At 37.5% G+C, this 27,547-nt stretch overlaps 1 protein-coding gene across 3 annotated transcripts in view; it reads right to left on the reverse strand.

Moving 5' to 3' along the window:
* WWC3 (WWC family member 3) overlaps nt 1–27,547 on the reverse strand; it is a 98,769-nt gene that overhangs the window by 23,678 nt on the left and 47,544 nt on the right. For all 3 annotated transcript variants that reach the window (XM_064708658.1, XM_064708676.1, XM_064708666.1), the window contains exons 6-11: nt 21,669–21,798; nt 16,050–16,199; nt 13,925–13,998; nt 4,718–4,960; nt 1,738–1,827; nt 12–586 (exon numbers count right to left, since the gene is read on the reverse strand). In XM_064708658.1, the coding sequence (XP_064564728.1) occupies nt 12–586; nt 1,738–1,827; nt 4,718–4,960; nt 13,925–13,998; nt 16,050–16,199; nt 21,669–21,798 (1,262 nt within the window). The remainder of the gene's footprint in view (nt 1–11; nt 587–1,737; nt 1,828–4,717; nt 4,961–13,924; nt 13,999–16,049; nt 16,200–21,668; nt 21,799–27,547) is intronic.

Here is a 27,547-nt window from a genome sequence, read left to right on the forward strand (position 1 = left end):
CACAAACTCACCTCCACCAGTTTGGACAGCAGTCAGGTGTGGTCCCATTTCTCGCAGCCCTTCACTGTCCAGAGGGTAAGCAGACGTCTGAGATGAGCTCGTGCCTTGTGCATCATCATCACCCAAGGCTGTGGTCTGAGCCCTGAGCATTTCCAGGGCTCCCATGCCTGCAATCTCCTCAAAGCCCTCTGACATCTGAGCCAATGGAGAATCCCGTGACGCAGAGAGAAACGGGGTGTCCAGAGGCGAGCTCGGAGGAGACAAGGAGGACAGGGAGGAGCGCGACGACAGCGACGCCAGGGACTGCGGCGTGTCCAGGGACCTGCGCTGCTTATTGAAACCGGAGTGTCCCATGGGATCCGCGTAGGGCACGTCCTTGGCGAGCGCCTCGAAGGGAATGATGTCAAAGCGCAAGTGCTGCCCGTAGTCTGTGACGCTGTCTGCCTTGTCGTACTGGGGGAGGCCATAGATGTCCGTGAAGCTGACTGAGCTCAGGGAGCCTCTGCTGGAGGCCAAGGATCCTCGACTGGAGGCCAGGGATCCCCTGCTGCTGCCAGAGGACATGGTGAGGGTGCTAGCTGACAGACTATGGCATGCAAAGAAAGAGAAAACACAAAAATGTCCTTTCAGATATAACCAGAACTACCAATGCAGACATTAAAACACTAATCCAGACTACACAAGCAATTTTAAATGTATTCAGTACGGTGACATGGAAAGGATGATTTGGCATATTAAAGTCTAGCTCATGTCTCTTGCCCTGGTCTCAAGCACAGCCATGACTGAAGAAGTGCATGTGACAACCAGATCAGGGCTAAGCGCCTGAAGACAACACTCCAACAACATCCAAGAGCAGGATGAGCCTACTCTCATCCACCATGTAAACAGCTGTGATTTGGCAGAAAAGAGGCCAGAGTAGGCTCTAGCTCAGCAAACTCAATGTAAAGTCAGGAAGGACAGATTACCATGATCCAGCTCAAATTTACACTAATGATTGGTCATAAACAATCCAGGCAGAAGAAGTGCAAAGGGATTTGCAAAGTCCTAACAAACTGCTGTGTAAGCCTCACTCTCACAGGTTTTTCCAATGCAAAATAAGAAGATGGAAATGGAATGGGATGAATCCTATTCCATTTCCTCTTACCATTCTCAGTTAAGGGGGGCAAGAATATTAATGCCAGAGAGAGATGAAGTGAGACAGGAACTCAGCAGGAACTGAGCTTTTGATGCTGCTATGGTGTTAAACTGAAGAATCCCCAAGAGCTGCATCTCAAAAGGCAGTGTGGGTGTGAATATGCAAACATGCTGAACTTCAGGTGTGAGTCTTAACACATTCTCGTATTTAAATAGCAAAATTTTGTCATCTTACCAGGCATCAAAACCCCCTACCTTTGAAGGTATCAGGATATTAAGAAACCAGAGAATTTAAAAGAAGGCTAACTGCCCATAGTGAAACTGTAACAATATTACAACAGATTTTAATAACTTATCTCCTTTTCAGAAAGTAACATAAAATTCCCAGCTACACTTAATAACGTACCCTAAATAGCCATCACTAATACTATTTATAAAACTCCATCCAAATCATCACATTCCACAGTGCAAAGTGTATAAATGTTGTGAAAAATTAATTTACTTGGCATATATACACAGAAGTATAAAAGATAAACTTCATGCATTATTAATATTCTTCTCTGCTGTAGTTACTTCAAAACCTGCTGCTTTTCCATAACTTACCTTTTTAACTGGGAGTGTAAATATGAGGTTAAACGTGTAGCTTCTTCTAGTTGCATAAGCAAACAATTTCTCTTCTCCTGTAACAGTATCCTATAATTAAACATATACATATTACTATTTTCTTCATCACAAAAGTTCTAGGAGCTTCCCAAGTGTGGAAAAACACCAATGCATTCAAGTTTGGAATACTGAAAAAAGTTGTACTGTTTAATGAAAAGTATTAATTTATGCTGCTCATATGCAGCGATGGTAATTCCAGCAAGAACACAAGAACCCAGACTCCAGGAGAATTCCCAGACAAGAAAAGTAGCTGAACCATAATGTAAGAGTCATGATGCTGAAAATACATTAAAGCAATTAGCAGTCATAAGAAGTCGTAGGTAAAAATATCAGACTACACAAGATTACTTTTCTTCTCTTGCATCAACCTGATTCTGCTATTAAAATACTACGCCCTTCCACCTTGTCTCAGAAAAAAAAATTCCAAGAAAATTAGTGTAAAAATTCAAAGATAAAAAAAAAATTTTGAATATAACCACCAATGTCAAATTAAAGCTTTTATTCCATGTGTTTTACGTGCATTCATTTATCATTATATTTAAGCAGGCAATACAGCATCTTGACTACTACATTACGGGAAAAATTTCATGCTGAAACTTATTTTTTGCCTGTTGTAATAACAAGCAGCTGAATTAGTCAGTACCACTACCACAATACAAACAGAATGTAACTTTAATGCCATCAATCTCACACACCTGTAAGATACCTTAAATTCAGTATTCTGACATTATTAGAATTTCAAACAATAGATTTTATCTACCATCTACTCTTTTTCTGGATCCAGAATTATATTCCTGATGTTTTGTTTTCCAAGCCCAACCACTGAACTTCAAGATAATATCAGGGTAGTATTCTGGTTTGTGTTGCACATTTTGTACATCCAGGAAAGTTACAGCTCCAACCCTACATCACAAGGTGCCTGGAAATGGAGATTCTGACAAATGGTTTGGAGAAAGCAGATCAAAGTTATTGGGCTGCCTCAGACCCTCCTCAGCTGCAAAGACAACTGTTAGAATTCAACATGAATGAACAGGATTTAAAAATCAACAGAAAGGATTTGAATATCAACAGAAAAACTGTTTTATCCAGTTCTACTGGATCAAACAGCACCTCCCAAGCTTTCCTCCTCCCTTTGTGCACCCCAGGCCAGGTTAACTAGTGGCACAAGGAAGGCTGCAGCTCAGCTATGCAAACTTACACCATACAGGCACTGCATGCAGGAACCAAGAGAAAAGGACACATGGACACAAGAAACTAAACTGATTCAAAAGCTTGCAGGTGAAAGCAGAGATATTCAGACCATCTACTGTAAGAAACAAACTTAGGAACCTACACTCCACAGTGACAGATGCTGCAGGATAGGTATCTGTGCTAAAAGGTAAGAAATGCCTCCAACTAAGGCTGTCAGCCAATATTAACAAAAACAACACTATAACAAAAACAAAGAACAAAACCCTCTGTCATACAGATTTTAGGTTCATTCTGATCTGTGCATGACTCAGTAACAGAAGTGTTAATTATTTAAGGAAGAAACACCTTTGTATTTCACAATTAGAACAAAGTGGAAATACAAAAGCAGAATTAGAAATAATTTTGGTTATTTCTGAGTCTAAAACAAACAAAAAATCAGGGCTACTAATAGTTAAGCTTTCCTCTAATTTGTCATAAAAAATAGAGTGCCCATCAGTATTATTCTAACTTCTGCTCAACTTTCTGCTAGCATTTGAAATATCAAGTACCACAGCAGAATGCTGGTTTCTAACAGCATGAACTCCATGGAAAAATAGCTTAGCCTTCTTGCCAACACAGTATGCACTACCTAACATGAGAGCCCAAAAACAACAAATAAAACTTACTACACGACAGAGTAAAGTGAACTCCCTTTTCTGTCAGTTTAAGCTGGAAAAACAATGTAACAATATGGCAAAAATTGCAAAATATATTACACTGACCTGAAGGCTGGCTGTGAATTTTCTATTTATTGCCTGAATTTGCTGTCTGAGGTCAGCATTTTCAAAGAAACTGAAGCTGTCAAAATCTGTACACGGAAAGCACTTTCAAATATTCTTAAAGTGTCTTAATTGTGTAAATATTAACCTTTACACAGATCACATTAAAGCTGGTTCTTGTAGGTTTTCCTGAAGTGTCAAAGCTGAGGTTTTACCACTATTTATGAGAAGCAAGAACAAGCAGTTTCTTGCTTTCACTGGAAGCAGTCTATGGTAAAAAGAGATTAAGATGTTTTGTCCTTTTCTCTGGCTACAGGAAAAGCTAAACAATTTTGAAATAAACACTGAGTTTCCACTAATATGTTTTTGGGTTGTTTATTTTATATATAACTTGATTTTTAAGTTTTCAAGAACGACTTTGCTTCCCATGTTCTCTGAATGTCAGAACTGGGATGTGTTCCCACTGCTGAGATTGCAAATGAAAAGGAAATATTGTATATAACAGGCAGCAAAACCATAATCATTTAACTTTCCTGCTATAGGCCAGAAACTAAATATAGCAAAGGATCTTTGCTCTGATGCTTTTGGAGATGACTACTACTCCACTGTAAAGAACAGAAAAATCTTTCACTATCCAGGTACTGTCATCCAGGTCTCTATTATCAGACAGTATCACTCAGACCTATGCCAAGCATCTTTCAAGATTCTATTCAGATTTCTTCTTCCTATTCAGAATTTTTAGATGAATGAAAGGAAAACTAACTAGTCAATATCCCTGTGACTCTGCTTCAGAAAAGTTCAAGACAGATAGAATTAAATAGTGACAGGAGTGGTCTTCAACTTTTTTGAAACTAATTTTTTCCCTAGCAATTTCCTTTTTTCCTTAAACACAATGAAATTCCCTCCTCTTCCTTTTGAAGCTACCCACATGGATCTCACAACAGAGGAGGAAACAATCCAAGTTCCCAAACCTTTCAGTGGCCCCATGAGCAGACGTTGCTCGAGCTCGCTGAATTTCATCCTCCAAGCGTCTTTTTTCCTCCTCCAGACGTGCAATGTCTTCTGGGGATCGTCTCTGCTGACTGATGAGCTGCAGCTCCTGCAGAAGAGCCTCCTTCTCCTTGATGAGCTGGAGACGGTCCCTGTCTGCTTCAGCCATTCCTGGCCAGGATTCATTATCCAGCAAGGCCAGCTGCTGTTGTATATTTGAAACTCTTTAAAAGAGAATAAATATATTTCAAAATTCAGAAGAGGAAGACAAGAGGAAATATATCAGAGTGTGAAGCCTTTTAATGCCTGTTCCTTTCTTCTTCTAAATATAAAACCAAGAAAATTTGGAAGGGTTTGGAAGGATTGTTTCTGGGTTTTGAGGTGGGCTTGTTTTTGGAGGGTTGCGTTTGGTTGATTTGTTTTAGGAGTTTCTTAATTGTTTTGTGTATTTTTAAAACAGCAAACAACTGCAAGTGTTCCTACATGTGTAGATGTGTGAGAACTACAGTGTTTTTATCTACTGTATAGACAATATCTGTCTTCACACCTTTCTCATTTTGTAATAAATCAATTAATATTTTAGAACTCGAGTTTACTGCCTGTACTGCTGATGAAGCTGAACATTTTCTTATTCATCTTTCTTCTACAATCAGATCTTAAATTAGGATTTCAAAAGTGCAGTAAGAATTTGAAGAAGCTGAAGGTGAGGTGCTTAACTAGTGACAACAGGTCCATACAATCATGTCCCACTTCGTACAGGAATGGTTCAAAGGCCCAAAAATATTGGGCTACCCCAAATGACAAATTTTAAAACTTTTAAAATTTTAAAGCTGTCATTAAAACAGAAAATCAGTCTGGAAAAAAAGACTTACTGGTTACAAAATACAAGTGGCTTTAGATGAATCTATCATAAACTATGCAATTGAATAAGCCAACTTGGGATTTTTTTCTCTAGTACTCTTTATAGTTAGAAGTAGTTTCTTGTATCTCAACATGCTGTACCATTACATGAAACAACAGTTTAAAGAATAATTCCACAGCTGACATTTTAAGAAAATGTCCTTTTAAAAACAAATTTTGAACTCTTATCAGTATTACCAAGAACACTAAAGCTAGACATTTCATGAATGTTTCTTTTGGCATAAGAGGGAGAACACTTACTGTTAGATATTTATGTTTGTCTTGCAATGACAATTTAGACACTTTAGAATTTAACAGCTAAAATTAGAGGTAAGTAAGAGAAAACCTAGTTTTCTGATTTTTGAATACTTGAAACTCAAGAACTGTACAGTATTTATGCAGTTTATACCTCAGTTTCATCTTCACTTTGAAATTATAGCATTCAAACAAAGATCAGTACCTCTAAAAGATTACTACCCTTTAAATAAATAGGGCACATAATAAATAAATAAATAAATAAATAAATAAATAAAGGCGCTTTCAAGCCAGCCATAAAAATGTGATGTAGCTCATTGGTTTTGATTAAAATAATCTTTTTCAAAAATATCTGGTAAGAAAGAAAAATAATAAAAAAAAAAGCAAGGTAAAGGCACATAACACACAAACAGAAGATTCACAGTGTGATAATGTGATTATGAACAAAAGAAAAGGCATCAACATGACAAAGACATTTCCCCCATCTGAAAACAAAAGCTCATGCAATAAGATTTATTTCCTACTAACATCTGGGAAGTATTTGGCCATCTTATTATCGGGGGAAGGGAATAAACTATCAATATAAGTAATTTTGCAGTGACTACATCCATATATGAATAAGAATTTCACTGCAATTTCCCCACGCCCCTTAGATTTCAAGTAAAGAAATTGGGTATTGTGTCATATTTTTGTCTAAAGCAGAATTCTTTATCAAGTCCTTCAATACCATTTCTTCCTCCTTGCATTAATAACAAACTTCCTGCCAATAGCTACTGAAGGCACCACTGTGGATCAATACATACAGTCTACATATTTCATGCTTCAGCTATTGTGCATGAATTCCAGATGCAGCTTCCTGAAGAGCACCTCGCCCCATTGACCAAATGTCAGGGCCAGGAAGAGCAAGCAAGGTCAGGATCTCTTCTCTCTCCTACCCAGGCTGCTCTGCTGTTAAATATTCAGTAAACACTCCTGAAGCACACAGAGCTTGATTTTCAGGTGTTCAGTGCCAAATGAAACAAATAAGGACTCAAGATCCTTTCAACAGAATCACAGAATTCCAGTACAATTGAGCTATCACAGCTTGGCAAGCAAGTGTGAATCATATGAGCCTGGACTATTTGATTGTGTTCATAAGCTTTTACACAGCTTGTGGACAAAAGAAGATGAGATTCATCTGAAGTCTCTGTGTTTCTTCATAAGACAGCTGAAGGACTGACCCTTTTCTTCATTTTAACACTCTCAATTGTTTTGGTAGTTACTTTGGCATTGCAGAGGGAGCTGCATAAGAAGCAGACCACATGTACAAATGAACACTAATGAAGGCAACAAGGAAGAGAGAAGTATGATCAGAGAAGAGATTCCCCTCTTTCAGTGCTAGTGAATCAGTGATTCCACTTGTCTGTGAAGTAAAACATCACCTTCACTAAATACAAGAGGTTTTAATTTAGACTCTTGAGCTTGCTGAGAGCACGTAACTCCCTTTGTGTATGACATTCCAGCTTAAAGTTTGTTTTTTCCCTTCAATTTCTGTTATGGTGATGCTTTGAAAGTAGGAAGTTCTCATACACTAACTTAATTATACTGTTATTAAAGAAGGGAAAGTACTGCTGTGGACAAAGTTTGTATCACTGAAGAGTTCCAAAATCTGATTAGGTATTTACTTTGATTCCCTTGGCACTCTTAGCTAGCTCTTTCAGCTAGCTCTTCTTGTTTCTGCAGTCTTCCCTTTACACAAAGAAAAAGCAGGCACAAAACACTATATAATGCAGGAATCTGCTGAAGCACCAATAAGCCAGTTTTCTGCAACCTCTATTTCCTGCACATGAACTGAAGTTTTGGGGCAATTTTGTTGCTTGCTTTCCACTGAGGAATCCCTCTGTATAGTAAGTTGTTCCAAGAAGTTACCAGTGACACATTGGAATATTTATCTCCTTGGACAGAAGACACCCCTAAGGCTTTTATGGTCTCATTCACCCAAAATTACGAAAAGAAAATTGGAGTGGTCATGTTTAGTTATGCTCAGAACTTAATAAAAAAGTCCTCTTAAGTATGTTCCATAACTGCAGTCTATCTCATCAAACACAAACTTTTCTTCCAATCACAATAAATACATGAATAAGCCATTTCACTCTGCTTGCCTATGCCAGACTTTATGCCTGTACTACACCAGCCATTCTCACTGGTGCTGTGTTAGAAGAAAATGGCTGTTGTCAAACTCAGTGCATATATTAACCTGCCTTAAAATATCCACTTAAATTAATGACTTGACATAGATTGCAACCTAAACTGAAAAAAAATATTTAGGATCCTTCATGAAGCCTCTGTTTTTCAAACACATTTTTCCTTCCTAACGAATATTTTAAAGATACTATTTTTTAACTGTAGTGACTGCAAAAGAGTGCTTTTATCTGGCCTAATGCCAGACACTGAGGTCCCTACTGATCCAGCCATTTAACATATTCCTGTGGAAAAAACTGTTAATTTTGAGCCATCAGCATTCCAGGCATTTTGCCCATTCCCATCCTTGCATAACAAGTGCTGGGGAGCTTGCATTCCTCACTGGAGTAGGTGGTATCAAATGACTGGTTCCCTAGGTAGGCAGCCCAACTTGGTGCTTAATTCAGTATTTAAAAATTTCAAATGGAGATGAACATAACAGTTCCTGTTAAGGGAGGGGCACAGATGGGATGACAAAGGTTTAACCTGGTGATGATCTTAAGCAAACACTGACTTGAAATGGCACACCTGTCCTGAAATGGCCATACCTAGGTATCTAGAATGATGTCTCACTCAAGAAAATGCAGACCCAGCATGAGGATGAAAATCAGTAGAGACACTAGTTTATTACGCAAACTATATCAAGGGGAAAAAGGCATGTATTTCCAAAATTTAATTAGACATAATTTAATTAAATTTAGTAGCATGTCTGAATAATTATAGCTCTAGACAGCTCCCTCTCCCCCTGACAAAACGGAGCAACCCTTCTGTCACTGAAAATACCTGGGGAACCTTAAAGATTTTGTTAATGTCCAGAAAATCACTTTCAAGGGTGGTATCCGAACCCAGCAATAATGAACTTATATTGCTGAGCTCAAGAGGATATTTATTAAATAGAGCATAAGAAGTGAATAAAAATCACTCATTGTGAGATGAGTGATTTACAATTACAATTTACCCCATGTTAGATTCTTACTCAGACTATAAACAAGACAGGTGTCTTGGGGAGGGAAATAATCTGAACCAGTTCAAAGGTATTAACTCATGCTCATAAAATGGACAAATTATGGGTATCCTACAGCTGGCACTTGTTCTTCAAACTTACCATGGTTTGAATTTTACAAGGAGAAGAAAGGAAACCCAAAAACACTCCTCTACATTTAAAGGCCTACGCTTTTGGCTGACATACCATACCACTCTAGAACTGAGGCCTTTGTTACTTGTGGTATGGGAAGACCAGTGGGGACAAAATAAAGAAAATATTCTAGTTCCTATTTGAAAGAAATCAGTGGCTAAGATCACATAAATCAGCCCCGCTTACTCTTTTCCCTAGGCTTATAACTGGACCCAGTTCTCTGACACTTCAGGAAACAGGGAATATCTCCCATATGCAATACCCAAAGGAGGTGGCTGTGGGACTGAAGACACGTAATGAAGGGTGCAAGAACTTGGTAATTTCTGATATTTACTGATCCTCTTAAATGTGGATTATGATTTATATCCAAAGAGGAGAACACTAGAGAAAGACGAAGAAAGAAACGGAAAGAACAAGAAGCTGGGGAACTTGGCCAAATGCTCACAACATTTCTCCACTGTGTCTATTTTGGCTGTTCCTGCAAGTATGTGCCACTGCAGCTCTGGCAGACAACAAGAATATGGTTGTGTACAATACCCAGCCTTCCTGACAACCCAGTTCATTCAATAACAACAAGGTCCTAAACTGGCTTAAGAAACTCATTAAACCATTAGAGTCCACTGGCATTTTGCAGCTTTTAGAAAAATTGCAAAAATCTGCTAAAAGCAAGTTTTCCCAAATGCACAGGTGAAATAGTACAAAACTTTAAAGAGATGCAAAAGCATGTCTAAACTCCCATTATAACCCAAAGGAAATGTTTTATGTTTAAAAACCAACACTGGGAGATTTAGGTTTGGCTGAGTCAGGTATTTATGTGCCATCAAAAAAATTACTTCATCCCTAAATAAGATTTTCAGATTTGTTCAGCAGAAAAAGCATACAAATCCACTGAATTTCACTAGAGATTCAGTAATTAAACTTTGAAACCTGCCTATACAAGATAAATTTTAAAAGGAAACTACTTGACTATGTTATTGTATTAGTACTGGAATGTTGCTATCAATATCCAAACAGGTAATTTGTCATTATAAGCACAAATTGCACTGACACACTTCTGCTTATGCTAGTGATTTTAAAGGTTGAACTGAAATTTAATTTCAAAATGAGACAAGTTTGCAACAAACTATACTGAACAGAAAGGAGTAACATCCTTAAAGACAACTGTAGAAATATTATGCATATCTGAGGAAGAGGTTTTTTCAAGGCTAATATAAATCTCTTGACATCCACTGCATGTCTCTATGAAATGAATGGAAAAATAACATCTTTGAATTCAAGTTCACAGAAGATACAAATAAATACTACCCAAACTAGGTAGGCTGGCTGAAGTTGTTTCAACGTATTTTTAGTTCATTAAAGTTAACTACCATCAGACTGGACTATTAAAAAAAAAAAAAAAAACACAAACAAAAAACCCCTACAGCTAAAATTTTTGTTGCTTCTTATTGGAGGGATTATTTTTCATCTACCGATTAACACACCTCACGGGATATGAGGCACTGCAGCAATGACATTTCATGAATATTTGTTAATATATTTCATGTAGTCATTCTTCTGAACAGCACAACTTAAGAGTTATCAAAGAAAAACAATTTGCTTTTGATTTCTCGTGCTATGAAGCAGTATATTCAGAAAAGTGCTTGAGGGGTACATTTTCCACTGCGCAAATGCTTTCATGAGAGGTGGTCTCACTGAAATAGCAACTGAAACTAAAAACAGTATTTATCCAGGCAGCTTGGGGCTGTCTGTTCAAAAAGACCGTCCTCCCTCCCCCTCCTGCTTTTCTGGAGGGCCACACTGGCAGATCTGAGAGGAGAAATTTCATGGAAATAAGGTACAGTTTGTTTAGAAATAATGGGAGGGGGGGAAGAGTACAGAGTGGAAGAAAAGTGATTGAGCCTCTTTTCAGCATGATTGGTGAGTTAAAAAACAGAATTTACAAATTTCCTCCAAGAGATCAGAAACAGGGGAGAGGATCTCTTCCCCAGCGTGCTGGAAATGTCAGAACCCACAGTGTACAACATCTGAAATACCCATGGGAAAAATTAAATTGCAAATCATCCAACTTCCTTCCAGTGGGAAAGTGATGGAGGGGAAAATAAGCTATGTGAATGTCTTAATTTATGCAAAGGCCAAACCATTCAGCAGTCAGTGAGATTTTTGAAGGAGGAATTAAAATAAAACTATCCTTTATAAGGGAGGAAGGATATTTTGGGAGTGCAAGCCAACTCTTCTGCAATGACTGGGTCTCCTCTCCTGAATTTCTCAAGATAGTTCATTCAAAAATCCCTGCATTGCCTTGCTTAAACTCCATATACAGAGAATATTTTAATTTTTAAGGACTTTACATCAGGCAAATATTCTGCTTATATATGGCAGATTCACAAGAGCAACTATAATGCAGCACTCTGTTCTTCAGTTTGCAGAGCTTTTTTCCTGCCTTCCTTTCAGGGAAAGGACGTACTTTTCTACTACTGTTCATTTTAAGTCTCCCATTAAAAGTTTGTCAGTTGTACTTATTTGCTGTATGTTTCAACACCCACTTGACAAGCAAGCAGTGACAATATACTGCCTTACAGTTGTGACATACTGTAGCATTTTAATTTTCTACTTTGTAGATTTAATCCATGGCAGCACATTCCGTCACCCACACTGTGCAGTAACAGTAGATATTTCACCAGCCAAGGGAGAATGAACACAAAGATATTTAGTAGAGACAAAAGCCCTACAGAAATGCCAGCAAGCTAAGGGGAAGGAATGCATGATAAATGAAGAATGCAACCACAGAGATAACTGGTAGGGGCAATGAGCTTTGTGCAGTTCCACTCAAAAGCTGAAAGCTGATTACTTCCGTACAACATACTGGGCAGAATAAGGCTACTCTTTTAAAGCAACTAACATGCTTTTGCCAAATAACAGACCATTGTCAGAGCTGCTATCCTGGGAAAGCAAAACTACTCTTTCTGCAATCACCATTCTCTAGTTGGAAGGTTAGTTACCCAGATTTTCTACACTTAATTAAGATCAAACACCAGCTCACTTCTGATGTTCAGAAATACTGCATTCCATGCAGAAACAAATGTTCGGCATTTCCAGCTGAGAAATGCTTCGCTACTAAAAAAAAAATTAACCCATAAACCCCCAACACCTCTTTACCCCCTTCAAAAAAACACCACTCCATCTTTTCCCTGTCATAAACAAACAAGAAGATAATTGTTTTAAAAAACACAGAAAAGCTATGTCAGGAAGCTGAACTAAAAATATTTTAATACAATCTTCACAGCATCAGTGGCTCTGTTAAACTGAACAGTATAAAACTAAATTCCATCATTCTTCTTTTAGCAACTCTAAGTTGCTAAATTATCACTGGACTATTAAGTGCTAAATTAGCCTGTAAGCAAACACAGGACACAGAAACATTTTGTTTTGTTCTTTTTTCCCCCAGTTATTTAATTTTATTAGGTAATATTCACTGGTATTTACACACAGTATGTATGACACAGACTTACATTCAAGTTACAAATCCTGAAGATTTAGCTGTGTTTACCTAACTTGCTTGTACCAACTTAATTTTTTGAAGCCTGTATTGTGTCTAGATGTGGGTAAATTTTCCAAGAACAATAAAATGGTGTACTGCCTATAAACTTCCAATTCTTGCTAAGACATGTGACAGTATTACAGATGCCCCTAAAGAAAAAGTCACCATGATATGAAAAAAAGAGGCAAAAGAATTTAACTTTTTTCTAATTCTTGTTCTGAGAAATGTAAAAAAATGGTAGAATAGAACATATTAAAAAGAAAAAGAAATCCTAATTTATACAAATTTTAAAACTACTGTTTTTGAAGTTAACTATATTGAATCTGAGTGTCAGTCAAATTAAGTAACAGAATATTCTACCCTCAAAAATCAAAATAATCATAAGTGCATTAATTTACTGACTTTAAGTAAATCACCTGCACCCACACTACTGTCCTGAATATGTGGCAAATAGTTTGAAAACAGTGAGGTTCCATGAGGACCTGCTAAATTATTTAAGTAGATTGTACTTTTAACATTTCAATAAACTAATGAAAAAAACACTGCAAGACTAGCCTCCACAAGAGAAATACTTACAATAAGCATTTAGACTGTAGGACTTATAGAAGAACCAATCTATTTAAAGTAATACTTTTTATCATTTCTATCAGAATTTTTTTCCAATTTCAACATTTATTTTTATGTACCCTTCTGTTCTGCTCTAACATCTTCATTTATCTCACAGGAAGTTCAGCATTCTTTCTTCTTCATGCCTTCAGTACACTGAACTAAAGACACAGGTATGCAAGGCTTTGGGTATCCTGACAGACCAGACTGATAAGTGTAAATTTAAAGACTGTTTATATCTAGGTTTGAGAAAGAGGGCGAAAAAATGTAAAACAGTTTAATTGAACCACTACAATTTTGTGTTTATACAAGTATAGAACAGGGCTGACATTTAGCTTTATCTCTGCAAACAAATATAATAATCTGATGATAAAGTCTTATATTTACCTAAACTTTCATTATCTGTGAACTACTCAATAGAGAGCAAATTAGTCTTCCCAAAGACATTTCAGCTAGGAGGCTGGGTCCAGTTCTACTTTGAAAACTTTAATCACAAAAGTAAATATAAAACCCAATAGATTTATCTTTAATTACCTTTTCTTGGCCTCTTCATATTGCCAGTTCAGCCTTACTTTGTCTACAAGTCTTGTTTTGTCATCAAATCCAAACTTGCAGAGTTGAATAGCACAGAGAGGAGGAAAAAGAAAGAAAGAAAGAAACAAGTTGAAAACACTCTCATCACAATAATGAAAGGGATATATTAGTCTTCCTTACTGGATTCACTAAAGAAACCTCTATGCTTTAACTAGTAACATAACAAAAAATCAATTTTATGCCTTAGAAATGCAAAACTAATTTCTTGCTAAAAGCAGGGAAGATAAATAAGTAGTTTCAATAAATTATTAACCTGGAAATCAAGGGTTAGCAAATTGAATCATTGACAAATGGTCAAAGCATTTCAACTTTATCCAAGTCTACAAGACAAAGAGTGTTTTAATTGAAATATTCTGCTATTTTATATGGCTATTTTATGAATACTTTTATTAGAAGCAATTCAGATTACACTCCCTGTACTGTGATGTGTTACCCAGCACCTACAACATTAGCGCATTTTAAACATAAGTACAAAAAAATCCACCTGATCCTTGAAGCAGTTGTAGAATGTGTATTTATGTTGCAACTGCTACTGCATAGTGTTTCTACAGCAATTTATTATTTTAGGGCATTAGCACTTCCCTCCTCAGAAGTTTGTGTGTGTATGGTCTAATAGTTAAAACCTAAACTCCTACACAAGAGCATTGCTGCACCTCCAGAGTTCTCCTCTAGCTGCTGCTTTTTCTGTCCCCATCAACCCATGGGTAAAAACTCCACCTTTTTTCTACTCACATGGCACTAACAATAGTTCTGTGAAAAGATTCAGGTAATTATGTATTTTTGTTTCCCTTACAAAAAGCCTACACCTGATAAACATAATTTCCATAGTGTACTTGTCTTGGATTGTGTACTGCAAATGAGAAAATGCTCCTGTGTTCCTTTTGATAATTTGTTTCAGAATTCAATAATCTCATCCATGGCCCATCTGAAAAATTACACCCCGAAGGCACCATCTGCCTAACACCCTGAAACACACCCGAGCATTAGCTCAGTTTTCTCAAAAACAAGATTTCCTCTTCTGTAGGGACCTTCTGGAGACTTCCAATCTGACAACTAGCCAGCAGTGAAGGAGGATTATAATAGGTGAGAAATGGGATGGTAAAGCCAACAAAGAGATGATTTCTAACTAAATGTAAAGGTACCATGTAAACTACCGTACAAACAAACTACAAACAAGTTGTCTTCTTGCTTTGGTGTCAGTCATCCACAGAGGCATATGTTTTATTACTGACTAACAACTGGGTTGCCATGGTACTAGTGCAAGCTGAATTTTTAGTTACTATTATTTGGAGTACACAATTTCATTCAGATAGAACAATTTCCAAGGAATGCCAGTATGTTCTCCTCAAATACCATATTTAAAGGCATATTTGAGCACAAAGGTGTAATAGACTACATTGTAAATTTTGTTGATTAAGAAAAATACTTTGAGAATAAAAAATACTTTCCTTGTCTTAGACAGAGGAAAGGAGCAGAGATCTACTAGACATCTTCAATACATATGAACAATGAATATGCATATGATAAAAACAAAATATAAAAAATAAAATTTAAAAAAATACACAGCTATTACTACTACCCCAATGCAAACATCTCATGCAAAATCATGTCTCTACTCCAACTGCAAGCTGGCTAAAGGACTTTCTTCCTTCCTGCCTTATTACAAGTATCAGTAATTCAGAGCTGGGAATATGAAGAGAAGGGTCCATGGACACCTAAGCAAGAGCTGTTACTCCAAGATGAGCCTGCAGTCACCAAAGAGGTGATGCAGTAAGGGTTCTGCTGGGCTGGCTGAGTCCAGGAGCTGCCTTTACCTGTCACTGCCCACGAGCATGCCCCTGCATCCTTCTGCCACGCTCCAGCAGCAGAACCCCCAAGCCCATAGCTTGCACACAGCGGAAACAACAAGCAAATGCAACTCCCTCAGCAGCAGTAATGCTTTGGATTTTTCCTTCTGCTCCAGCCAACACCTCTTTAATTAACAGTATAAGTAACACTGTATCACTGTAGTTCAAAAGCAGCTAATTTTGTACAGCAAATGTTTCACACAGGAACACTCACATACCTCTCCAGTGATGTCAGTCTGAGAACAAGCATCACAGTGTTGTTGAGGTAAACAGGAGTCACTGAGTGAACTAGAATTGTGCTGGAGATCCTGCAGGGAATCTGTAATACAACAGCTATTCCTGAATCCATCTGTTAATTTGGCCAGGCTCTAAAGGAGAAGACATATTTAAAAATATTAGAAAAAATTGTTCTTATAATACTTTCTAATAACAGGTAAAAAACATTTAAATTGTTTAAAAAGACTGGTAGCCTGCCTATACAGAGCTATTTACAGAAAGTAAAATTCATTGTTGTGTTAGCAGCATGCAAAAGGTTTGCTTTGAAATAAACCTCTCTTTTTAAAAGATGCATGTAACAGTAAGCAGACTTTATATTATTTGTTTTAGATCTGTGAATGTTTTATCTTCTGGATGGCTTGCAGCTCTTTAAATCTAGCAGCTGTCAACTTCACATTAGCTGATAGGGAAGACAAATGTGATTCACCTGCCCTTTTGCCATCTTCTGCACAGGTTACATTCCTTAGTCACTACTGTTATCTCATCCAACTTGATGAATACCTTGTATTGATTGCCCTTTTATGACAGCTGATATCATCCCTGTGCTCTCTTAGCCAGGGTTCACATAGTTAAGAGATATTTTACACTTTGGGTTAAGCAAGGGACATCGCTGAAATGTCTAGACAATGACACAAACTGTCAGAGTAAAGCAGAAACATCAGTCTTTGAGGGGAAAGGGGAATATGACAGAATCACACAAAATAACAAAAAAAACTTTTTTGACAATATAAACTTGGTTGACAGGCTCTTAAACAAAATTGTTAGTATCACTTTTACTTTCTCATTGTGCATTCTCTCTTATTCAAAATTTAAAGATAATGTAGTATTAGTAACAAAATCACCAGCTGTCATTTATGACAGAGATCCTAAGCATTACACATCACACAAAAATGAAAAACATTCTGTCCTCTCACCCATCCTTCACAGAAAAAAGGACAATCTAAAAATGTGGGGTAAAAAATTATCAGAAATTTGAAAATCTGTAGTAATTTATAAATCATAACACAATAAAAAAATTCAGTTCAGAAAATACACATAAAAAACTTACTAAAACTGCTTACTCTAGTGTCTGAATTACAGAGTCAGGGGCATTGCATTGGGGAAAGACTGGTCCTCAGGAATTTCAGTGGCTCTGACTACCAGTGATTTGCAAAAAGCCGAGGTTACTGTCCATAACCAATTATCAGAAGATTTCTGAGTCTTCAAAGTGTAGTTTAAAAAGGGTAACACAGAATGCTGCTTTTTCTTACATCAAATTCAATTAGTAGAGTCTAGAAATGAACCTGTGTAATAGCAACTGTTTGGTACTGACAAGAAGAGCAAGGCCATGCTGAGGGCATCTGGTTTGAGAGCCCAGGAAGCACCCAGGATTATGGAACTGTAGCAGGCCTGGAACTAGCCAGCAAAGCAGCTTTTTCTGATGGCCTCCATTTCCATCATACATGCTCCATTCACTTTGCTCTCATATACCAGCCCCTCCCTCAGGCCAGCTCCACCAGAGATGAAAAAGAAGGAGAACACCCAGCCTGATACAGGATGAGTGAGCAAGTGGGCTCCCCAGCCACAAGAGTGGGGCCCTGTGCTCCTCCCTGACAACCCTTTAAATCACACACTCTGTTTCCCTCCTATTAGGGAATGGCACGTGGTTCATGCCAGGTATGGGACAGCTTGTGCTGCTCCCTCTTCAGTCTCTGCCTGCTCTCTACAGGTCTGAGAGGGGCTGGGATTTCACAAGCAGCATTGGCAAGGAGAGAGGACAGCACAGAGCAATGCCAGACGTGCTGGCAGTAGGACAAGCCTACCACCACTTGCCTCCAGAAGCTTAACTTGTCTTGGGTCCACCAAAAAAGTCAATTCTTCTGCCACCTCCCAACTGAAATAAGCCATTTTAGTACGAAGGATAAAAAACATATTTTCTTCTCAGCCTGAAACTGCAAATTTCATTTCAAGTTGCATTGCCAAGAGATCCCTAGCTAGTGCCTCTTTATCCTTAAGAAAGGAACTGCTCCACAATGTGGGAAAAACCCCACAACTCTTACTTTATGAAAACTGTAGACTCCTGTCTAACTCTCTTCTTCAAAACTCACTGGAAATCATCCAGTCCTGTCAAGACTCCTGCTGTATGGAGGATCAAGAGGGGTCTCTAATGGGTTTGTAACATGGAAATAATAAATTCAGATCATGGCCTCTTTCCAGTAAAGCATGGCCAGTTGCATCAACAAAAACTCAGGATTTAGAAAACCTGGAGTTTCTCCTAATAAGTTATGTTCCATCTGCCACCTTTGACTAACACATTATATTACAGGTATGTGCAATACCACAGATCCTGATGCTAGAACTTAAGTCTAAATTTTTGCCTGTATTTCAGCTACTTTATGAACTCCTGGTCTGGCCCTGATGCCCTCAAGCATTCTCCCTGGCAGGTAATGAAGGGCCACTTGGCTGCTGGCCAGGCTTCCTATCCAGGCACAGTTGCTGAATCCTGGCCCCTACTTAGAAATTAGGAAGCATTTGACAGGTGGCAATCACCAAGCAGCATCACTTTAACTTACATCTACATGCACAGATGACAATGCCCTAGGGCAAGCATAAATGCTTTAAGTCCTTCTAGTTGGATGAGTGAAAACAGGCACCAGCAACCCTAACATGGAAAATTACAACCAGAGTTAGCACATTTTTAGACAGAAACAATTTATAATTGTTATTATAAACAGTAGGAGTAACTTCCTCCCCAGCTACACAGAGGAATCCATCTCTCATCTGGAGTTTAAGGATTGTTTATGGCAATCCCACAGAAACTGTCCAATAAGCCTCCTGTTAATGTGAAGTTCTAGGCACACCAGCCCAGACGTACCCAAAAACAGAGAAATGAGCACTGTCATTTCACCATTATCTGTTGATTTGGGAGCACTCTGCACAATTTCAATGCACTTCCTATCTAACCTATTTAGCCAATTTATCTGGTAACAAAGTGAAAAGAAAAAAGAAGAAATAAAAACCCCACAAAAACCAAACTCCATTGCTCTCCAAGGATGACATTTTAAAAGCATACACATACTGAACAGAAACAAAATAAGGAAAGAGATGGGGGAGGAGAAATAAACATGCTGTTTTCAGGAACCTAACCATACACCTTTATTATTCAACCTTATATAAGAAGTCTGCCCACTTCTTTTGAGCAGTAGCACTGCATATTTTGCTTTATTTGTAATCACAGCATCCAATTTAAATCAGACCACCCTCACCCACACAACTAAACCAATTATCATACTTCTACAACAGTTACAATTTTCCAAGCACCTACACAAGACTGAGTCACTTCTACTATGTTTAGTTCTGTTGCTTACACTGGCCAGATCTAAAACTAAAAAGTAGTAAGAAACAGTCTGCTTCCCTTTTCTGAAATAAAACCCCATATTTTTTACACTATGCTTCTAAATCATCTATTAACAAATTTCAAACGAAAAAAGATTTCCTAAAAATTTTTTCTGAACAACAATAGCTTTAAAATGTAGTGTTTTCAAGGACAGTACAACTCCAATATTAATAGGAAAATAAAAATTGAATTCTGAACTTATTAGGAAGACATTTAAAAGAGACTTGTACTTATTTGACATAGCTAACTAAATCTACGACAATAATATTCAATAGCTATTAAAAGGTATAGCACAGAATACTTTGGTGACACCAAAAGTTTTTTTTTTTGGTCAAAATTTAAAAAGAGAGCTGGGTATTTTTGCAGAGCACAGTAAGCTGGCAAAAATACACCATTTTTACAAATACAGATCTTGTAAATGATGACATTTCATTCTGTATAGCCATTATAACAAAACATGAAGAAATGTTTTGCATGCTACACTTGTGTGGAACAATTGTTTTCTACATTCTCCTGGACTGCATATACTCTAATGCTGTAATATTGGATTCTGTCAGAAAAGATTGCAACTAATTTAAAAAAAGATACTTTCTAGACTCCTATTTCCTGTACATCACACAAAGTCATGAAGAAGGATGAAACACGTTCATTTTTGCTTTTGTTTTGTACAACTTCTACATTCTGGTCCTGCCAGTACTGCCCAATCCTTGATCCTAGAGTTCTAACTACCACAACACTATTTAAAGAAACTGCAAGCACATTTAAAGTTGGTTTGCCAAATATGATTTTCAAAGTATCTGAATGTTTACAGCTGGATTTAATGCCACTGAGGGCAGAAAACGTAAGGAAAAGAGGTAAAAAAATCTACTGGGGAAGTAAAAACAAGGCCAGTAATTAAACTGCTCCAAGATCTCACACATAAGTCCTTATATTACCAGTTAGTTTCCTAAAATGAGTGTTATTGCATCCATGAAGAACAGTCTTTCTAAGCACTTCTTGCTAGCTAGGCACATGGAACACTGAGAATCACTTTAAAACTCGGCCAGCCCAAAATAACAAGTATGCTGAAAGTTGCCAAGGCAGAAACTTTTCATAGTGACTTCAGTGTTCTGTCTACTTGAACAAGGGATCTGTGGTCCATCAGATGATCTTTGTGTAATGCGCTGGAGACTTAATAATTGCATAACTATGGAAATTCATAATTTGTAGATTATAAATTTCCTATATCATTTAACAACTGAAAAGAAAAAAACTGAAAAACACTACTGCAGAGAAAACTGAAAAAAAACATTTGCACAGCAATGGTAATTTGTATGGTTCCATAACTTTAGGTAGCAAAGATGCCTTCTTCCAAACAAATGCTTCAAGACTGGGTAAAGAGAACTGTCCTTATCACCTCTCTGTATGTGCAGCATATTCAGGCAGGTCTGCAGTGAAATCCCTTGGTGGCAGAGGGTTATTGTTCTCTGATCAAGCTCTTATCACATTAATAACAAACACACAACTGGGAGTTTGAGGCAGAGCACAGAAACCATTCACAAGTTCCACTACTTAGGTTTGTATCTCCCCCCTTGAATCCTCATGCTCTAACTCATCAATTTCATGCTTGCATATACATTGTATTTATTCATACTATTTGAAGGTTTTGTGAGAACATTTTGAAACTAACAAGAGCCTTGATATACTCGCAAACTTGAGAGCTTGGGGCAAAAAGTGTGACACTGACAGAGATCCACTGTGGGTAAATACATACAAAGGGAAAAACATGGTTGACACAAGGATAAAATATTTTAGCACATGAACTCTCAATCCTACTTCATTATAGGTAATGCAAAGAGACATAAAATAAAATTAAAAACAACTACCACAAATGACAAAGGCTTTTTCTTAATACCATGTAATTACTACATAGCAACTATCAACACAGCAGCAATTAAAAGGTATATTCAATGAAACACTGAGCTAAATGAAACTTTAGACAAAAATACGAAATGCATATGAAGTCCTGTGCTTGCAGTATAGACAATGGCCACTTACCATTTTTGAACTGCTTGCTATTGTTTATTATCAAACAGAAAAATCAGTTTAGGCCATCCTACTTTCTTATTTAAACTTGGTAAACCCAATGCAATCCCAAGCAAGAAGACAGAGATAGGTTACCACTATTTAGCAGCATATTTTTTACCTGCATAAGGTCCTGCCTTTCTTTTTCACCTGTGCATATAGCTTTCTTTATGCTTCGAAGTTCACTCATGATAGCTTGTGCTTCATCCAGTCTGTAATTTGTATGAGCATTTGACATCTTACGATCAATCCTGTTGAAAATATTAAGACAAATTTAGGAATTTTCACATCATTAGATAGCACATGGACTTTCTAAGACCTTGTTTATTCATGTACCACTTCATTTCCAGGAAAAAAATGATACTCTACTTGGAATTAACACAGCACTCAGTGCCAAGACCACTCTAAAGACAAAGCAAAGCAATTATCTACCCAGGTTCTGCAGAAGCAACAAATTTCCTGGGTTTAATATCCTAGTGCAGAGCTTACTTATGAGCAATGTCTGTGGGTGATTTCATGCACCAAAAGCAAAATTAACCTAAAACTAACCTAGATGGTTATAACTCAAAAGGTTGAGCGGTCTGGCTGTTGTATTTTTCATGCAGCATCACATATTGCAGTATCTCTTCCAGGGCTTCTACTTGATCTTGCTTTAGAAGTTTCTAACAAATGCATTTAAATTTTCTCAGGAAGAAAATTTTAATGCCTAAAATTTTATTGCAAATGCTATCCTGCCATTATAGGCCTCTTAAACTATCTTTTCCATAAGATATCTATAAGACATTATCATTCTGCACTGAAAAACATGATATGGGAACATCCCAGAAGATTTTACACTTTTGAGCAAGAAGCAAGAGCACAAGCTACGACATAAGACTGAAGTAATACTAACGTTTCCATCTTGAGATATTAAAATCACTCAAGTGGAACATCCACTGGCTGAGTTTTAAACCTTTTTTCCAACATTTCACAATAGTAAAGGACAACATATCAGGAGGCAGAAGACTAGTCCAGTGTATCATCTTGATAATTTCCTTTGATTTATAGATAAAGAATAAGACAAGAGACTATAGTGAATTTATCAGAGGAACTATTTGGTCTTGGATTTACAACAAATGGCTATGGAGTTTTAACAGGTTGTATTTACAGCAACTATTGCAAATCATGTGAAGTTCCTGTTAAAATATGGAAAACTAAATTTTCCTGTTAATCTATCATGAAAAGAATGTGTATAGAGAAAATGTGGTAAGTTTAAAGGTCTTTGGGCCAATGCTAAGAACGAATAGCTTCAGGAAAAGGTACGTCAGGTTAACAGAGCTGAGGAAAAAACACACATTGTTCATGACAAAGTACATCAATCTACAAAAGATGCAGTAGGAGAGGGCATGCCATGCATACAGAAGAATACCCAAACTCTATTTAAAATATTGAAACTAACTAACAAGTTTCAAGATAGCTATTACATTGAACTAAGAGTGTCAACAAAAGTCTCTCGGTGTGTTTTGCCAGTTAAAACACAAGCAGTGCAATTCCCCTTACACCTGATTACTTGTTTTAAAATTAAAACTTTAAAATGAAAAATCAAAAGGAGTAAATGAAAATCCTGTGGTTTTATTGTGTAGCTCAAAATATTTAGAAAAAAAACAGGTTGATTTTTACAGTTTTAATTTGTTTTCTGACAGTTATTCTTTTTGGAGACAACACAAAAGTCTGATTCTCAAGATTTTTCTTTGAACACAAATTTCCCCAAATTACATAAGAAAACATATAATCTTTTATGAATAGTGGTTCAAGAACAAGAAAGGACTTAAATGTCATGTGTATTAAAGTTGGGGGTTTGTTTGTTTTTATTTTCAAAATGTTGGGTCTTCACTAAGTTTATCTGAAAACCTGAGCAGATAAAACAACTAATCCAAGTCACTAAAAGTCACATTAAAAAGATAATACATTTTTATATGAAGGTAACTGTAATGTTAGGAACTATATTCAAATATTAGACATGAAAATGCCTTCAACACAACTGTTCATTATACCGTTTGCCAGGACTAAGGTGGCATTTCAGGAAAAGGAAATTATTTAATTTCAACCAGATTTCTGTCCAGTTATCCACATATTCATGTTCCTGGACGCCACTTTGGAGCCCAGCTTATGAATTGATATTTGTTTAAGGACAGAATTGGAGAAGTTCCTACTGCCAAAAATATTTAGGCTTAAATCAGTATTGCTGGCAACCCAAACTGACTAAAGTAGCTTACAAAATTACCTGTTATTTATTGTCTAACAATTCTTTTCCCTTTTTTCATAAAGTTCTATTTCTGAAAGCCATAGAGTTAACAGGAGTCTTCCATTTTTATTAATGGAAAATAGCATGCTAAAAATATAGATCAGACCTTTGTATGCATAGCAAGAATATTCAACTAACATGCAAGACTGTAAAGATATGAAGATGTTTCTAGGATACACAGACTACTAATGTTTGGTCATTGTTTCAGTCCTATGGGGCAGATTCCATTTTCCTCCATTTTCCTCCACCAAAGCACAAGCAAGTACTTCAGCAAAAATCTAATTTTAAAGTTTTTTCAGATCTCCTAACCTCTAAATTAGTCTGTAGCTACAAATTGTTTAGCCAGTCCTAATTCCTTGTCACTCCCAACTTCTCACAGCATTCACTCTGCTCTCTTGGCCAACTGGCCAAGTTTTCATTTCCTTTGTTGCTAAACGCCTTCTTCCTCCAGAATTCCTGCTGGGGAGCAGTGGGGTCACTGAAAACACAGGAGAGAAGGAACTGCTCCTCCTTCTGAGTCCCTGCTGCCAGGCCAGAGGAAGGAATTTGCTCCAGAAAAGGCTCATATTTAACCCTGTAAGTTTGGACTGTGACAGGAGCAGACATACCTTGGGGCAAAGGTGGTGGAGGCCAAGGTGCGCCATCCTGCAGGGTGGGGATCTTTGCAGGCTTTAAACAACGAGCTCTACAAAGTCTCCACTGGGCAAACACAAACCCACGTCCAAAGGTTTATCACACACAACATTACCAAATTTAGATGAAAATGTAGAAAATACAGTCCTGATATAAACCTGCAGTTCTATGAACATTGGAATTCTGACAGTATTGAAGTTGTAGAAGTATCAAAATCCCTCTCAATCATGTCTCCACTCATAAAACCCCACTTCTATAGTCATTTTGTGGTTTTGTTTTCTTTTCATTCTCCTCAAAGATGGTTAAGCCATTTTACTAAAATTAAAAAGAACAGAAAACAAAACACAGTCCAAGGCAGACACTGTACATGGAAAATGTCAATGTAAGAGATTTGCATTTAACAAAGGCATTGGAATCACACAGCAACATAAAATGATGGAAATACTGAGCAACCCAACCGCCCTCTCCATAAAAGCTGCCTCTTCTCTGAGAGCTATACCAAGCAAGGCTGCACAGAGAGTCACCTGGCAGCAAGTTCCAATATCTGCACATGATGCCATTTTGGTAACAGTTTCAAAGCAAACATTCAGCCAGATGTAAAGCCCCAAGTTTGATGGTTCCTAATGTTGTTCTTGGCTTACACTTGAAAAAAAGTGATGTACATGCCTTTAAAAAACCTGAACAGGATGCATGCCATTTGCAGTTTGGCAGTTACTTGAAGATTTGACTTAGCACAAGAAGGAAGAAGAATGACGCAGACCAAAACTTCAGAAAATGTAACAGAAGTGGGAAATGTCTGAAATGCAATAAACTTTAAAGGGGAAAGGGAAGCGGGGTAGGGGGGGAACAGAGTATAAAAAACTCAGCATTTTTGTTTTAAAGAAGGAGCAATGAAATCCTTTTCAGACAATATATTTACTTTGAGGAAATGGAAAAACTAAACTACTTCAGCCTTGGTACTTGACTTGAGTGATCCTTCTCTCCCAAGAAATACAGGAGGTAGGAGAGAGATTGCACAGGGACAGACTAAAGCACAGTTAGGCTTTCAGGCTAATTTGTCTACTGACTACACAAGGAGGTGAGAGAAGCTCCTCTCTTCAGCTGTTAGTTTAAGTACTCTCCAAATTGGCTCACTTCCTCCTAGAAGCAAAATACTCCCAAAAAAACCACATGTATCTCACCAGAAGTGGAAATAAAAAAAACACTTAAAAGCACGAAACAAAAACAAAACCACAAGTCTGTTTCACAAGTGAAGTCGTCATTGCAGAGAGCAGAACACAGCTCCAGGTAACTCACAGGCAAAAGGTTCTCCCCAGCTCCAGCAAGCACAACAAGTGCCACCCAGTGCATCAACGGGACAGAGGCGACCACAGCAACAGCAGCAATGGCAGCCCTGAGCTGTCACACCTGAACTTCTAAACTGCACACCCAGAGTGACCACTGATCATCACACATGCTTTAAAATAATTCCTCTCTTGAACGTCTCTCCTATAGCCCCATCCTGGAACATGGGCAACGTGACTTGGGCTATAATCCAAGACTAACATTTGTATTCTTAATCATTTGCAGACTTTATTTTTCAAAAAGTTGCACTACTTTAGTGGACTATCTTAAATGAATTACACTAATTAAAACAATCTTGAGTTTCAAATGGTCTTCAAATACTTTAATCATCCTAGTCAAGTGGTTAGTCCTTTTATAAAATAATTGAACCTACACTGTTAAAATAACCCAATAACCAAGAAAAGGAAAACAAATTTAAAAAGCAGAAATGGAATAGTAATTCTTACTCTAAGAAAATATTATTAAGAATCATAAGACAAAATTGGTTTTGTTCTGTTACTGTTTACATATCTACACCACCATACTGATATGTTGACTATCTTTAAAATATTACTTAGTGTATTAAAACTGCAAATACTTTGAATGATTTATTTTACTAATTTTCAGTTAATATCATACATTATCTATTCCCCCAACTACCTCTAAATACTTCAATAAAATACATATATTAATAAACGATTACATTGTATGTGCCAAGATACAAGATTTTTGGTATTTTGGTTGAACAAGTTTTCTCCTATGGAACTTTCTAAATGCACTATAAAGCAAAAGAGCCTTGTTTTTAAAAAAAAACAGAAAATTTTGTTATTAAAAAACCAATTCAGACACACCAAAAATATTAAGTGTATGGGTTACTCCTTCTTTTTTAAAGTTTAAATCTGAGAATCTTGCTTTAATTTGTTTTGTTATCATAGTATCAATCAAAATTGGAAAGTAAGTACCCTAACTGCTCCAAGATCCCTGGAATTTCATCAGAATTCCTGAAGTGAAAGCCCATGCTCTATAGCACCAACACAATAAATCCAAAGCTTCAAAATATTTCTGCAGCTGCTGCACTTATGTTGCAAAATCCATTAGACATGCAACAGTTACAACATTTTCAGGAAGCTCCTGCATTAGGCACTTTGTTCACATGCATGCTGGAAAGAGGCCAAGGTTTCTAATGCACAGCCATATATCCAAGGCAGATCCAAGTGCTGTTCAAGCTCTTGGTCTAGCCACTGGCCTTGCTGAAGGAATCTGGAAGCCACAACAACCTGTGTTTACCTGCCACCTTTTTCATGGCCTGGCAACCTCTCTCCCTATCCCACTGGGCATCCCGTGTGTGAGCTACGTGTGCAGGTGACTAAGCACACACAGATGGCAGCACGCAGCTCCCTTCCCATCAGATGGCCTGCAGGAAGAGTGGCAGGGAGAGGGTCACCACAACATTTCACAACCTTTGACACCACTGTGCACACAGAAAACAGCGGGGCTGCCTAAGTGCCCTGGAGCAGCGGCAAACTGCCCTGAGCTTCCTTTCCTTACTGGGAGGAGACAAGGAGTCACTTTTACATGCAGACATTCTGCACACATGCAACACAACCCAAGGTCTCACAGACCACTAGATTTACAGTACAAGCACAAATCAGCCACACAGTGCAGAATGAGATGGCCTGACCATCAGCTAACAGGGAGAAGCAGCATTGTGGTGTACAGAAATCCCTCTAGCAAAAGATCTGTGCCCAGCCAGAAAGCGT

The sequence above is a fragment of the Zonotrichia leucophrys genome, chromosome 1, assembly GCF_028769735.1.
Source record: "Zonotrichia leucophrys gambelii isolate GWCS_2022_RI chromosome 1, RI_Zleu_2.0, whole genome shotgun sequence".
In the NCBI taxonomy this organism is placed as follows: Eukaryota; Metazoa; Chordata; class Aves; order Passeriformes; family Passerellidae; genus Zonotrichia; species Zonotrichia leucophrys.